The 14251-nt window shown below is 49.7% G+C and overlaps 6 protein-coding genes across 6 annotated transcripts; 5 read left to right on the top strand and 1 right to left on the bottom strand.

Moving 5' to 3' along the window:
• Positions 1-485: 485 nt before the first annotated feature.
• GGI43DRAFT_97276 (uncharacterized protein) lies at positions 486-2350 on the top strand. The gene is made up of 2 exons (XM_083210601.1): positions 486-1936; positions 2018-2350. The coding sequence occupies exon 1, from the start codon at positions 622-624 to the stop codon at positions 1933-1935; it is 1314 nt and encodes a 437-aa protein (XP_083058891.1). The 5' UTR covers positions 486-621; the 3' UTR covers position 1936; positions 2018-2350.
• Positions 2186-3994, top strand: GGI43DRAFT_409410 (2-nitropropane dioxygenase). The gene is made up of 2 exons (XM_083206503.1): positions 2186-2319; positions 2379-3994. Exon 2 carries the CDS (start codon positions 2776-2778, stop codon positions 3826-3828), a length of 1053 nt encoding a protein of 350 aa, XP_083058890.1. The 5' UTR covers positions 2186-2319; positions 2379-2775; the 3' UTR covers positions 3829-3994.
• A 76-nt stretch (positions 3995-4070) lies between these two features.
• On the top strand, positions 4071-6486 carry GGI43DRAFT_409408 (ATP-dependent RNA helicase HAS1). The gene is made up of 5 exons (XM_083206502.1): positions 4071-4648; positions 4725-5214; positions 5287-5648; positions 5710-5832; positions 5893-6486. The coding sequence occupies exons 1-5, from the start codon at positions 4256-4258 to the stop codon at positions 6268-6270; spliced, it is 1746 nt and encodes a 581-aa protein (XP_083058889.1). The 5' UTR covers positions 4071-4255; the 3' UTR covers positions 6271-6486.
• A 153-nt stretch (positions 6487-6639) lies between these two features.
• Positions 6640-8608, top strand: GGI43DRAFT_97226 (uncharacterized protein). Its single transcript, XM_083210599.1, has one exon. It carries the CDS (start codon positions 6811-6813, stop codon positions 8389-8391), a length of 1581 nt encoding a protein of 526 aa, XP_083058888.1. The 5' UTR covers positions 6640-6810; the 3' UTR covers positions 8392-8608.
• GGI43DRAFT_97236 (uncharacterized protein) lies at positions 8532-9786 on the bottom strand. The gene is made up of 3 exons (XM_083210600.1): positions 9633-9786; positions 8881-9162; positions 8532-8817 (listed from the first exon to the last, which is right to left on the bottom strand). Exons 2-3 carry the CDS (start codon positions 9078-9080, stop codon positions 8667-8669), a joined length of 351 nt encoding a protein of 116 aa, XP_083058887.1. The 5' UTR covers positions 9081-9162; positions 9633-9786; the 3' UTR covers positions 8532-8666.
• Positions 9787-10695: 909 nt separating this feature from the next.
• GGI43DRAFT_409402 (SDR family NAD(P)-dependent oxidoreductase) lies at positions 10696-12220 on the top strand. Its single transcript, XM_083206501.1, has 2 exons — positions 10696-11551; positions 11614-12220. Exons 1-2 carry the CDS (start codon positions 10939-10941, stop codon positions 11922-11924), a joined length of 924 nt encoding a protein of 307 aa, XP_083058886.1. The 5' UTR covers positions 10696-10938; the 3' UTR covers positions 11925-12220.
• The last annotated feature ends 2031 nt before the right edge of the window (positions 12221-14251 follow it).

Genomic DNA, 14251 nt, shown 5'->3' with positions numbered 1-14251 from the left:
AGCCCAGATATCTCTGGCGCTATAAGCTTGTCATCCCACAGATGAATTTCGTGGCCGAATTTTTAGTTTCGCGTATGCACCCCAGAAAGTGAAAGAAAGTGGCGTCCAATCTGTGCTCAGATAATGCTGCTTGAATCTGCAGAGGCACCTAGAACTGAGACAGACACAGCGGAATATTCCATGCATTAGTACCAGGCTATAGCGTAAAGTTATAGCGTAGTCCCAGGCTAAAGAAGCTTGAGCTTTGGCCGGGCGGCGTTACATAAGCTCGAGCCACTGTCTGAGATGCCTGCACGTGCCACCGCCTTATTATTGATGCTGTTTCATCAATGGGTCGCTTCAGGCTAATTCATCATAAACACCGAAAGGCTCCATCTCCATTGTTTCAACCCTCAGCAGTAATCAGGGCATCGTCCGATTTTTTGCTATTTTGCCGAGAGCGAGCAGGGACTTACAGGTCGTCGAGTCTTATGAGCAATTGCCTATTGGACATGGCACACTGAGCTGCCCACTATTCTCATCTGCCGTTCCATTTGATGTCTGCGACGTCACCAGTTGGGTACGCTTTCGTGGAGCAGTAAACCAACAAAAACCAGCAACCCAACCGATCAGCCGCCAGCAATGGCTTTTCTCGAGGATCCGCGTCTGCGCCAACGCTGGAACCAGATTGCACACGATGCAGAGGCCGTGACTGAGAATGCCGCCGCCGGCATCTGGACATTTCAGCATCACTACATCAACCCTTGTCTGGGTTCGATCCGAGGCGCCATTGATCAATGCACAGCGGTTTGCCTGGGCGATGCTGAGGAGCGCATTCGACGGCAGCGAGAGCGCGCCCGCGAGAGAGCAGAATACAGTTTTAATTTCTACGATGACTGGGATCGTGAAGAAGAGAGCGGCGGGCTGCTCGGTAACTGGGGCGGGGAAGACTGGGATCGTCTCTTGGCTGGCTCTGGCAGTCAGAGGAGACCCGAGACGGTTGACCACCAGCCACGCCGAAAGCGAGGCATGAGCTACGGAACAAGAGGTGCCAGAAGGAAAAACAGCGAGCAGGATCCTACCATTATACCCAGCACCCAGCCGATTGGCTTCTTAAGCAAGCTCCCTTGGAAGATGGGCGGCACCTTGCGATACAAACCTAGTGCAGCGGATCTGCAAGAGCACCCTGGCGCCAGAAAACACGAATATACCGAGACACAGCCGCTGCTGGGAGCGGAAGACGATTCGGATCATGGAGAACTACTACAACCGTCACGGTCAAGGAAGCGGAGCGGTACAACGGGATCAGGCGCAACGTCAGACTCTTATCGTTCTCGTGGTGATTTGTTTCCCAGCGATGGCGAAGGAGAAGAAGATGCAATAGCACTTGATGATGAGGTGACCTATGACATGATTAGAAAGGATGACAGGAGCAGTAAGAGTGGAAGAACGCCGAGCAGCAAAGGCAAGCGGCCGGCGTATACCGTCTCCAGAACAGTATCTAGAACAACCCTTGCTTCGGTTGGATCAAGAGAATCTTTGGGTCTTGGCCTCGCCATATTTGGAGCAGTACCGCAAGACTCTGCACAAGACGCTCAGCCCTTACCATCACTCAGAGACCTCGAGCTAGAAGAAGAACGCCTAGAAAGGGAAGAAGACGAAGAATTGGCAAAGAAGAAAGAGGCTGCAGCCCAATTGGCGCTGGAGCGAGGCTTACAGACAGAAGCAGAACCAAAGCCGGCGGATGTGGGAGATGACGAGTATATACATGAAGAGGAGCCACACGAGATTCACTTGGACGATGACGATGAGAGCGACGATGATGAGAGTGATGAAGAAGGTGCTCTTCACGATTCCGGGATATCCGGACATGATTTAGAGGCTCAGGCGAAGGATAGGATAACGCCCACTGTCAAGAGCGGCTTCATTCCTGCGCGGTTACCACATTTTGAATGAGGTATTGAGCGTAGCGCTGGCTTCACAGGACAATATGTTTAGCCTTCAACATATATATTATATTACTGACACAGATACCTAGATGTCGCTGATTAATTCTTGGGTGGGAAATGCGTATGATTTCTACTAGCAGCCTACCTGTGTGGTAATGAAATGACGCGAGCAGAGGGCAACAGATATGGACTGACGAATATGATGAATGAATGAGAAATGAATAACAATTTATATATATTTGTTTCCCCTTGGCGATATAAATGTGCTCTACTCGGAGTGCTTCGCGAAACGCTTGTCTACGGAGAAGCTTTCTGTTTGAGTACCTACCCACGATACAGTGTCTGTACCGGAGAAAGGTCGGCGTAATCAGACTCTGTTCTGTCATGTTTTCTGCTTGTGGTATTAGATAAGATGCCAAAAAGATTCGAGTATTAATATTTTATATCTACTTTCGGAGTATGTGGCACTCCTACTCCGTGGAGTTTCCACCTCATGCCGATTTGCGATGCCTCGGCATCGATCGCTTCCCCGCAAAGCGGCTGGTGCCGTAGCCGCTGCCGCTTCAGGGCCTGTAGCAGCAGTTGCTAGGCTAAAGCCCCCCGGAGTATAGGCACGGAGGGCCGATGGCTGAAGGGGGTTATTGAAGGTTCGGTTATTTCTTACCGTCAGCCGTCTTTCTTCACCTCATCCTTTTATGGTAATTTTGTCTCGTTTTGGACTGACTTATGGCTATTGTAGCAATTGGCTGCTCGATCCTATTTATTCCCATGTTTTCCCTCTCATAACAGCGGATCCAACTCGCGACTTGTACTCCATCTCTTTCAACAACCACCTCCATTCATAAACATGGCGCCTGCCGGACCCATCACGACCCCCATCACGACCCTGCTGGGTATCCAGCATCCCGTTATTCTTGCTGGCATGGCTCGCACTTCTGGAGGCCGCCTTGCTGCCGCCGTCTCCAATGCCGGCGGTCTGGGCGTCATCGGCGGCTTTCAGTACACGCCGGACCAGCTCCGCGAGATCATTGCCGAGCTCAAGGCGAATTTGAAGAGTCCCGATCTACCTTTCGGTGTGGACCTGGCGCTGCCGCAAGTGGGAGGCAATGCGCGCAAGACGAATCACGACTACACCCACGGAAAGCTGGATGAGCTGATTGACATCACCATTGACAGCGGTGCAAAGCTGTTTGTCTGTGCGGTAGGCGTGCCCCCGAAGCACGTCCTTGAGAAGCTTCACAAGAATGGCATCCTGGTGATGAACATGGTGGGACATCCTAAGCACGCGGTCAAGGCTCTGGATCTGGGCGTGGATATTGTGTGCGCTCAAGGTGGCGAAGGTGGTGGCCACACAGGCGATGTCGCCAACTCAGTCCTGATTCCGGCTGTAGTTGACGTGGCAAAGAGATACAAGCCACCCATGCTGAAGGGTTCACCGGCTCTGGTTGTTGCTGCAGGTGGCATCTGCAATGGACGAGGCCTGGCCAGTTCGCTGATGCAGGGCGCAGTGGCTGTCTGGGTGGGCACTCGATTCCTGGCCTCGGACGAAGCTGGATGCAGCGAAGAGGCCAAGCAGGCGGTGGTGACGTGTGGCTTTGAAGGCACTGAGCGAACGTTGGTGATGACGGGCCGGCCGCTGCGTATGAGGACAAACGGCTATATCCAGAGCTGGCATGACCGGCCAGAGGAGATCAAGAAACTGGTAGCGAAGGGAGTTATTCCATTGGAGCATGATTTGGACGAGGGTCGAGATATAGATATTCCGCATTTGATGGGACAGGTTGCGGGTGCGATCGACAAGGTTCAACCAGCGGGAGAGATTGTCGCGGAGATGGTGCAAGAGGCGGTTGACATGCTGAAGCTGGGAGGGACGTATTTGGGCGCGAAGAGCCGGCTGTAAGTGTGAAGATAGACGCTAATGTGTTATGCCATATTCCTCTTTTTGTCTATTAAGACAGTTTTAATGCAAATTATATGTTTAAAAGAAATATGGGCAAAAATGAAACAACGTTCATGTCCATTGATAACTGATGGAACGAAACTGTTTCGTTTTGCTGCTATCGGACGATCCCATCACCAAACACAAGTTTATGGTGGTGAGAGCGTGCGGCTTGGGCGAAGTAGTACGTACCTGTGGCTGGTGAACTCTTAGCGCAATTGATTCTGGTAAATGCTGTGGCGCAGCCCCCACTCTGGTGGAGACCCGTTTTTTTTCAAATCGCAGACTAACTTTTTTTTTTCTTATCGGTTCCTGATTGCTGGCGAAATATTTCTGCTGCATTACAAACAAACCTTCAGCAAAATACCCATAAACCACATCGTCAACCATGGCTGGCGCTACATTGAACAACAAGCGCAAGCGGAATCAGACCGATGCCGCTGCGGACAGCTCCAAAAAGTCAAAGAAGCTGAAGAACCCTCCCCCGGTCGAGGAAGAAATTGAGGAGGAAGAGGAGGACTCGAAATATGAAGATGCCGTCTCAAACCTCGAGCAGGAGAACGACAATGAGGATGGAGAATCAGATGAAGGCGAAGGATCCGATCTAGAAGACAAGGCTGTCGCCAAAAAGGCCGATGGCGATGTCATTCCTACCGATTCTGCGCCGATATTATCGACGCTGGCCGAGTCTGACAAGTTTGAAGATCTCAAATTATCCGAAAAGACCATGAGAGCAATTCAGGAGATGGGCTTCACAAAGATGACTAGCATTCAGCGCACTGTTCGTCCTCCTCTTAAAACTCCCGGCTCCAATGGCATCTGCATCTAGTGATTTACTAACATTGCCTCCCATACAGGCCATCCCACCTCTTCTCGCTGGCAAGGACGTCCTCGGTGCAGCCAAGACTGGATCCGGAAAGACGCTCGCCTTCTTGATTCCCGCCATCGAAATCCTCAGCTCTCTCCGATTCAAGCCCCGAAACGGCACCGGTGTCATTGTCGTGTCTCCCACCCGAGAGCTTGCGCTCCAGATTTTCGGCGTCGCACGCGAGCTGATGAAGCACCACTCACAGACGTATGGTATCGTCATTGGAGGAGCCAACCGAAGAGCAGAAGTCGAGAAGTTGACCAAAGGTGTCAACCTGTTGATTGCTACTCCCGGCCGACTGCTCGATCACCTTCTCAACACCCAATTCGTTTTCAAGAACCTCAAGTCTCTGATCATCGATGAGGCCGATCGTATTCTGGAAGTTGGTTTCGAAGATGAAATGAGACAGATTGTCAAGGTGCTGTCAAACGATGACCGACAGACTATGCTCTTTTCTGCGACACAGACAACCAAAGTTGGTGAGTATTTTCTACCAGGCTGACTCTGTCAATGATTTGAACTTAGATGGCTGACTAAAGTGTGATGTACAGAGGATTTGGCCAGAATCTCTCTGCGACCCGGCCCCTTATATATCAATGTCGATGAGGAGAAGCAGCACAGCACAGTCGACGGCCTGGAGCAGGGCTACGTCCTGTGCGAGGGCGACGAGCGATTCCTACTACTATTCTCCTTCCTCCGAAAAATGCAGGCCAAGAAGAAGAAGGTCATTGTCTTCTTCAGCAGCTGCAACTCCGTTAAATACTACTCTGAGCTTCTGAACTACATCGATTGCCCGGTGCTCGATCTTCACGGCAAGCAGAAGCAACAGAAGCGAACCAACACATTCTTCGAGTTCAGCAATGCGCCTCACGGTATCCTCATCTGCACTGACGTTGCTGCTCGTGGTTTGGATGTGAGTATTTTGTTGCCACTGGAAAGAAACAAAGGCTGAAATACTGACTGGTAAAATCTAGATTCCCGCCGTCGATTTCATTGTCCAGTTTGACCCTCCGGACAACACCCGTGACTACATTCACCGTGTCGGACGAACTGCCCGTGGTACTGATGCCAAGGGCCGAAGCTTGCTTTTCCTTCAGGTAAACTCATCCTCTATCGCATATCTATTATTAGACTTTTAGTCACTAACATATCCATAGCCCAATGAAGTCGGTTTCCTCTCTTACCTCAAGGCCGCTCGTGTCCCTGTCGTCGAATTCGAATTCCCGCGAAAGAAGATTATCAACGTCCAGTCTCAGCTCGAGAAGCTCATCGGAAAGAACTACTACCTGCAGCAGAGCGCCAAGGACGCCTTCAAGGCCTACCTCCACGCCTATGCCAGCCACAGCTTGCGGTCCGTCTACGACGTGCAGAAGCTGGACCTGGTCAAGATTGCAAAGAGCTTTGGTTTCTCTACACCTCCCCGAGTAGATATTCAGCTGGGAGCGAGCATGGGACGGGATAAGGTGCAGGCGAGGAGATCGTACGGTAGCCAGCCGAAACAGGTGGGCAAGTACAAGAGGGATAAGAAATATTAGAGATGTAATTTATTTATAAGGCGTGGTATATAAAAGTGGGAATAATACGGCGTATTTTGTTTATCAGAACTCGTTGCTGAGGAATCTACGTATCATTGCTTGAGCCGAGGTGCCTGATCTTGAAACTGTACAAGACCAAACTGAGACCTTTGAAGTCATTGAGACAGAATCATCTGTATTTCTCATCCAATTCAAATTTAATATTCTACTTTCGGCTTTAATTTAGACTTTTATTCATTTGAGCCTAAAAATTCTCTTTCTTTTGCCAAGGCTTGGGTGGACTATTATGCATTATGCGCATACTATTTGCTGCATGTGGCTGAGTTCCATACTAACGTAAGCAGTAATTTGCAAAACATCACCCAACGTCGGATGTTTCGCTGATCTCTTCTCTCATGCATCTCCCCCCTATCAAGTCAATTGGTTTCGGCGCTGCTGGATTTTATTAATTGAAGCGTTTGTTTTCATGTGTGCACACCAGTTAATCAATTAATTCATAAAAAGAGCTTTCTATTGGAGTAGACCTCTGACGTCACAATCATGGAAGCTCACGATACAGTCGTCTCATCCATATCTGCACGCGTCAAGCACTTTCATCAACTGCAGAAGCCCTTTCGCATCTACCATGGCGCCACCAACAGCACGCGTCGTACTCACCGGAGCTCAGACAACACAATTGACACCAGCCAGCTGAACCACGTCCTCTCTGTCGATGCCGCAGCCAAGACGGCCGTCGTGGAGCCGAACGTGCCGATGGATCTTCTCGTCAGTGAGACGCTGCGCCATGAGCTGGTGCCGCCGGTGGTGATGGAACTGCCAGGAATCACGGTTGGAGGTGGATTTTCGGGGACTTCGGGTGAGAGCAGCTCGTTTCGCTATGGCGCGTTTGACGCGAACATCAATTGGATTGAGATTGTGCTGCCTGACGGCGAAATCGTGCGGGCGTCAAAGACGGAGAGGCAGGATTTGTTCTGGGGTGCAGCATCGGCGTTTGGAACTCTGGGAGTGGTGACGTTGTTGGAGGTGCAGCTGAAGGAGGCGAAGAAGTATGTGCAGCTGGAGTATTCGCTTGCCTCGGGGGCAGCAGACATGCTGAAACGAGTTCAAAAGGCCTGTGATGTGCCAGAAAACGACTATGTAGATGCCATTGTCTTTGCGATGGATACAACAGTTGTTTGCGTGGGAAGATTGACGGATGAGCTGCCAACTGGAACGAAGCCAGTTGGCTTCCTCGGCCGCAGCGATCCTTGGTTCTACACACGGGCCAAGGAAGTCGTGGAGCGCCTAAAGACGACGGGGTTGGGAAATGTGAAGGAAATGCTAGTCACCGACTACGTCCCCTTGGAAGATTATCTCTTCCGATACGACCGCGGCGGCTTCTGGACTGCCGTGTATGCTTACCGATACTTTATCACGCCCTTCAATAGGATCACCAGATACATCTTGGATTCCTTCATGCACGCTCGCGTCATGTATCGTGCCGTGCACAAGAGTGGTCTTGCAGACTACTACATGGTCCAAGACGTTGGCGTTCCGTACGACAAGGTTGTCGAGTTCCAAGCCTGGCTGGACAAGGAGCTGCACATTTACCCTCTCTGGATCTGCCCATTGCGCATCCGCCGCGACGACCCAGATTCAGGACACGGCTTGCACTCGGAATTTGCGAACCCAGATGTTCCGGATTTGATGAACTTTGGTGTCTGGGGCGGTGTGAAGGGCAATCGCCGAGAAGTCATCGAAAAGAACCGCGCGCTGGAGCGTAAGGTACAGGAATTAAATGGCAAGAAGTGGTTGTATGCGCATGCATATTATACCGAGGAAGAATTTTGGTCGCATTACGACAGGGCGTCGTATGATGCGCTGAGAAAGAAGTACAAGGCTGAGTATCTGCCAAGCGTCTACGACAAAGTCAAGGTTGATGTGGAAGGCGAAGAGAAGGCGCGAAACGCGACGTTCGCCTCGAGAAGTAAAGCCGCATTCTGGGATCTTTGGCCATTGGCAGGGTTGAGAGGCTTTTATAGCGCGGTTAAAGGTGGTGATTATTTGCTGGCAAAGGACAAGGGCAAGAAGAGTCAGGAGACTGCATCTGCTGTGGCGGAGACGACGCCAAAGACTAACTAATATATAATAGATTTTGTATATCTTGGAGACGGGATGTAAGATACCCTTTGTAGCTTCAGAATGGAAAGATGGAGCTTACTAGACTTTGAACTAATGCTGTTTATTTTGTTTTCGTATAGATAGTAATTCGACATCCATTATACACTTTGATGATCCATATTCCCGTCATTATTCTTACAATCGATCAAGTATGATGTGTTCTTCTTCCTTTGTTCCTTTCTTCTTTTCAATGACTTCATTTTGATAGTCCTGGGCATAGCAGACAGACTTCTCTCTCAGTCATGTCGAAAACTGCCCATCTCCGTCTTTGTCCTCCCACTCATCTCGCCAAGTGTCTTGTCACGCTGCCTGATCGCCTCTTCCTTGTCCTTCATGAAGAAGTTGTAGCCAATCAAGGCGGCGAGAGCGGCACCGCCAATGGCCATCCTATCTCATGTTAGTTCAAATACGACATTCAGGTCTAGACAACTTTGGAAACAAAAGACGTACCAGTTACGCTTAGCAGCTTCGGGTCCGCCTGGATTTGGCGGCGGGGCCTGTTGTCCGCCGGGACCGCCGAGGTCGTCTTTGTGGCCATACGTAGTGGCCCGGGCCGAAACGGTGGTGCTGAAAGGGGCAACCAGAGAGCGAGAGGCAAAGGTTGGGCGGAGCGCCGTGCGGAAGAGAGCGGTGGATGTTCTTGCAGACATGGTGTTGAGCTGGTTTGACTTGTAGAATTGAACTGATTGAATATTGGATGTGAGAATTGGTAGCTGGAAAGAAGATGGTGTGCTGTAAATATGATTGTATGTCAGTGAGGGGCCCTTTTTATTGTCAAAGTGCCTGGATCTCCGATGACTTCAACCAGGTGGCGGTATGATGTGGGCATGACGTCCGGGCTGCGGGCAGTTGCAGCGCGTCCCGCAATTGACAGCGAATTCAAATAAAGAGCAATAGAAAAGGTAAGATGAGGAGAAATAACGGGTTTCTTAGATTGAGAGGTGATTGTGGCGGGAGTTGGGATTTAGAATGGATTGTTTTTGGCATGTTGGGTGGTGTGACGGCTGGGAAGGTGGGCTCATGACGTTTGGCGAGGAGGGGAGCTGGGAAAGATGGTTTTTGATAAGATTAGATTGTTTGATGACATTTTAGCTGCTTTTGTTCGATTATATTTTTAGTGAAAGATACACTAGGTCATGTTTTGTGATGTTATGTTGAATGTAGTTGTGGTAGCGACTTATAGAGCATGACGCTTCACTTACTCATTTAAAGGGTTATAATAAGTCACCACGTACCTACGTGAATCAAATGCTAGAGTTTCTCGATTGTTAAACTGTTTTAATTATTCAACAACTCGTAAAAACAAAATTAAAAGAGGGAGCATTTTATCGCCAAGACTGCTATCCGATAATTTGCTTCCCTTGGTGGAGGTGTTTTTCTGCAGGTTCATACCTCCAGCGAATGTTTGTATAAGCCAATTGGCCCCGCAAAGGACCGAAGCTCCGTACCATCGGCGCCGGCACCCGAGCCGGAATCGCCTTTACTTCGCCGGATAAGGAAAATTCTCCTTGACGGTACGGTGGATCGAAGAAGTGCCGAATTTGGGGTCTGGTCAGCCATTTGTATGATACAAAATATTGATGCAATGGGTCTGGCGTGGTTGTACCCATACGATGCGGTCGAGCCGCCCGAATGGGAATGTATTATACCCAGAGCCTAGAGTGAATAGACATGACTGCACTCTTCGTCGACTGGCTCTAGAGCAACAATCGTTCATGTATACCTAATAACATTCAATGAAAAATAGAACTCAAGCGTCTACATTTGATGTGAAGAAAGATATGATACTCTCTTTTGCCATTCCACTTCTTTCAAAGGCTATTTATTGTATTGTTTCCATATCCAAGATATTGCAGGTATCCTACGCAGAATCCATGCACCGGAAAATTATACAGTGCATCTTCTAGCTTCAGAATAATCGTCATCAGTTTTTAACCACATCAAGTGAATCGTAATGAGATCCATCATCCTGAAGAATATTCCCCATAGCCTATCCCCATAGCCCATCTTTCCTATCTCCAGATGCGTGAGAGCCGAGCCTGCCAATGAACGTCATTGGTACGGCTCAGTATTAAATTTCCTCATACCCACATCAGCCACCTCCATATTTTCCCGCCTACAAACTAAACGGTGACTAGCAGCCAATAATCGGTGGCGCTCTAAAAAGCCGTCGGCTAATTTCCCTTTCCCCAGCATTAGCCCCGACGGAAGTTGGAGATGCCAATCAGCGAGTGATGGAGTCCCTTTGAGACTCATTTGATAGGGAAAAGCTGGCTGCTGCGTAATTCAATTATTCGGATTATTACCCGCGTGAACAATGGTCAGCCTCGGGGCTATGTGTCCAATCTCAGCTCCTTAATTAGCGGAGATTTAACTCTCGGGTCGCCTCATCTCGAACGTTTATATATCGCCGTGAGCCGCAGCAGTTGAGAGATTCGTAGATTCTTCATTTTTCACTCTTTATAAACTCGCGGTCTTTTCAATTGTATTCCATTTTCCTTGGACGAAATGGGCAACTCAAAGTCCGTCTTGCGATCCTCATCCAAGTCCTCGGGCTCTCATGCGACGCAGAATGGCTTCGTGAACAAGAACTCTCAAAGCCCCCAGATGGTCCAGAAAGCGCCGCAGGTGGTAGCATCACCGCTACCACCGCCGCCCGTTGTCATAGATGGTAATTTAGCTCTGAAGGGCAAAGTCTTTGCCATCACCGGCGGTGCGAGCGGCATTGGTTTGGCCACTGCGCAAGTTCTCTCTAGACGAGGAGCAACGGTTTGCATTGCCGATGTAGATCCAGAAGCCATGAAAGCTGCCGAAGTCTATTTCACTTCACTGGAAGTTCCTCACATGGTCACAAGGGTGGACGTTTCCAAGAGAAAAGAAGTTGATGCCTGGATTGAGTCGATTGTGAAAGCGCACGGCCGGCTGGACGGTGCTGCCAACGTAGCAGGAGTTATTGGCAAATACCACGGCGTCTCACCAGTTTCGGAGCTCGAAGACGACGAGTGGGATAAAATTATCGGCGTCAATCTCACCGGAACCATGTACTGTATGAGAGCTGAGCTGAGGAATATGAACGACCGAGGTTCTATCGTCAATGTTTCTTCTATTCACGGATTAAAGGGTGAGTTGTGCCCATCACATCGAAGGGGCCATGAGACAGTTATACTAACACAAAAGTGATAGGCTTTGCTAAACATGGAGCATACGATGCAAGCAAGCACGGCATTGTGGGCCTCACACGAGCAGCTGCGCTCGAGAATGGAGAGCGAGAGATTCGCGTCAACAGCGTTGCTCCAGGCGCCATTTACACGCCATTGATGCAGAAGAACTGGGATTTTGCAGGCCGTCCCAAAGACGCTGCCTTTGACGACCCCACGGCCTTCCAGCGACAAGGCACAGCTGAGGAGACGGCAAACGTGATTGCTTTCCTGTTGGGACCGGAGAGCACATTTGTGAGCGGAAGCGTATACAAGGTAGACGGAGCCTGGATTTAAACACGCTGGCTGGTGCCATGGAGAAGAAAGAATCCCATGGGGAATTGGCCAAGTGTGGCTTTGCATTATATTGCGGCGTTACATTGCTGGTGGACTTTTATTGTTTTTTTTTTTTTTCTGATTCAAGAATTGGAGGGGCATTCTGTCTTTCGTTGATTATAGGAAAGTTCAATTGATATACCAAGTTCTTCATATGTAGTCAGGCTAGCTCATAGCTAGAAGAGACAAGATCTGATCTAATGCGTCTCCCGTCTTCTTATGGAATTGTTCCAGAATTATTAGACCAAATAGGCAATTCGGTAAGTTACCGGTTGCTCCCCGCCAGCCACTGAATAAAAATCATGACCATGGTTTCATTTGCTACGCAGCTCGGCCTTACTTTTACATTTCACTAATCATTTAGGCACCAAAGAGCAATCAATCCTGAAGCTGGGGCAACTCAAGGGCCAACTGACTCCACACTCGTTTTCAAGTTCCTACGTTCCCCGAAATTGCTACACACAATCAATTCAATTGCTAAAGTCAGTAAGCACCAGCATCCAGGCATAGTGCCAGAGTGTGCGTTCAAAGCGCAGCACTGGGTTACTTCGCGCTGTTCGTCCAGCCACTATCCATCTTTAACAACGAGGTGTGCTGTGGGATCAGCATCATGTGAGCCCGTAAAGAGGGGGACGAACCTCTCTCTGGTTGGATCATTATTCCGTCGGCACCAAATGCTGGTCGGCCGCTTCGCCGCGATCCACCATCTCCACAATCTTCATCATCCCAAACCTGGGGTAAGAAGCGGTCCTTAGCCGGCAAACCCCTGCAACTCTGACATTGAAAGGGACACGAGAAAAATAAATAAATAAATAAGAAAATAAAAATCAAGATACGGTGCAGGCACCAAGCCCTGAGCAATTAGCGTCACTTTAGTTTGGCCGAGGGCTTATGGAACTGGAGCAAATGGCTAAAGCCTCATGAATCGCCCAATCTCCCCGCATTTTTAGACTCGACTCCGAATCATGACAAAGTACTAAATGATACGGCATTTGCTCTCGTTTTGAAGCAAAACTATCTCAACCTGTCAGTCAAAGAATCAAAGCCTTGCGCGGCTCCAGTATCCGTCGGGTCCCCAATTCGCATTGCCCCCTTGGGTCTTCTTCCCCCTATTCTCTCTCTTGTATGTAGTACCACCAGCTATAACCACACGCCCGGAGATTTCACCAACCGGCCCCCATCTTTTTTTATGGTCTGATAGCGAGTGGATTCGATTCGGGAGCCAGGCCTGCGAACAGAGTCAGTCAGATATAGGACAGCACAGCAACACAAAAAGAGCCATGGCAACCGAAGCCGACGGTGAACAGCGGGATCGCCCTCAGCCTCTCGACGTCGCGTCTGGCCATCACCGCGGCTCGACGCCCGATGCGGAGCACGCCAGGCCTCGGAAGCGCACCCGAAGAGCGTGCGACAAGTGCAGCGCCTCGAGGACGCGCTGTGATGGAGAATAGTGAGTCTCTCATGCTATCAATTGGATCTTAGATCCTACCCGTGTGTGGCGTTGCTTCATTGATATCTATCATATCTGACTGACACAATCTCTCGTGTTAATAGTCCCTGTCGTCGTTGCGAAGGTAAGCAAAGTCTAAATCCTACTATCTGCCAACTACTATCTCTCGTGAGATCATTCTATGGTTCCCGGGGCTCCATTCCTGGATGGAGATAGTAACGGCCCCCAATCTCCACCCCCATGGTTTCATCCCACGTCATCTTTGTAATTTGTCATATCTAACATATTGCGTGTCTCTCTCTCCTCTATTTGAAGACTACGGATATACTTGTCGTTATAATCGAGAAGTCAAGAAACGAGGACGTCTACCGGCCTCAGCTACAGCCAACAATCACAACAGCAATGGCAGTGTCAGCAATCGGAGAGACTCGTGGGCTTCGTCAGCCCGACGAGGTAGCATCATACGACGTGACTCCAACATAGGACATAACGGCAATGGCAATGGCAATGGCAATGGTAACGGCATCTCGCGGGCATCTGTCTCCTCACCATCAGGCACCTCGCCCAGTATCAGCTCCAGCACGGCTGCACGACATTCACTCACTGATCAGGTGGATGTGACCACAGCTACTACCGAAGATGATCAAATCACTCTACAGGACGCTCGACAAGATGTGCTGCATGCCATCAGCCAGCCTTATCCTCAAAGTCGGCCAGCACCACCCTTGAGCGTTCCGTCACTCATCCAAGTCGGAATACAGCCGCCAATGGCCCCACGCTCCTCCATTAGCAATCCATTGTCTGTCAACGTTTTTGAAGGACAATTTGGGGATTCTGA

This window comes from Trichoderma evansii (assembly GCF_050947405.1).
Source record: "Trichoderma evansii strain SZMC 28006 chromosome Unknown GGI43scaffold_15, whole genome shotgun sequence".
In the NCBI taxonomy this organism is placed as follows: Eukaryota; Fungi; Ascomycota; class Sordariomycetes; order Hypocreales; family Hypocreaceae; genus Trichoderma; species Trichoderma evansii.
This window is presented reverse-complemented; position numbering and strand designations above follow the sequence as displayed.

Bases quoted from the DNA above. Each gene is read 5' to 3' on its own strand.
- GGI43DRAFT_97276 (XM_083210601.1), top strand. From the start codon at position 622: ATGGCTTTTCTCGAGGATCCGCGTCTGCGCCAACGCTGGAACCAGATT.
- GGI43DRAFT_409410 (XM_083206503.1), top strand. From the start codon at position 2,776: ATGGCGCCTGCCGGACCCATCACGACCCCCATCACGACCCTGCTGGGT.
- GGI43DRAFT_409408 (XM_083206502.1), top strand. From the start codon at position 4,256: ATGGCTGGCGCTACATTGAACAACAAGCGCAAGCGGAATCAGACCGAT. The intron at 5,215-5,286 runs GTGAGTATTTTC...TGTGATGTACAG, and splicing joins GACACAGACAACCAAAGTTG to AGGATTTGGCCAGAATCTCT. The intron at 5,833-5,892 runs GTAAACTCATCC...ACATATCCATAG, and splicing joins GAAGCTTGCTTTTCCTTCAG to CCCAATGAAGTCGGTTTCCT.
- GGI43DRAFT_97226 (XM_083210599.1), top strand. From the start codon at position 6,811: ATGGAAGCTCACGATACAGTCGTCTCATCCATATCTGCACGCGTCAAG.
- GGI43DRAFT_97236 (XM_083210600.1), bottom strand. From the start codon at position 9,080: ATGTCTGCAAGAACATCCACCGCTCTCTTCCGCACGGCGCTCCGCCCA. The intron at 8,818-8,880 runs GTACGTCTTTTG...AACATGAGATAG, and splicing joins GAAGCTGCTAAGCGTAACTG to GATGGCCATTGGCGGTGCCG.
- GGI43DRAFT_409402 (XM_083206501.1), top strand. From the start codon at position 10,939: ATGGGCAACTCAAAGTCCGTCTTGCGATCCTCATCCAAGTCCTCGGGC. The intron at 11,552-11,613 runs GTGAGTTGTGCC...CAAAAGTGATAG, and splicing joins TTCTATTCACGGATTAAAGG to GCTTTGCTAAACATGGAGCA.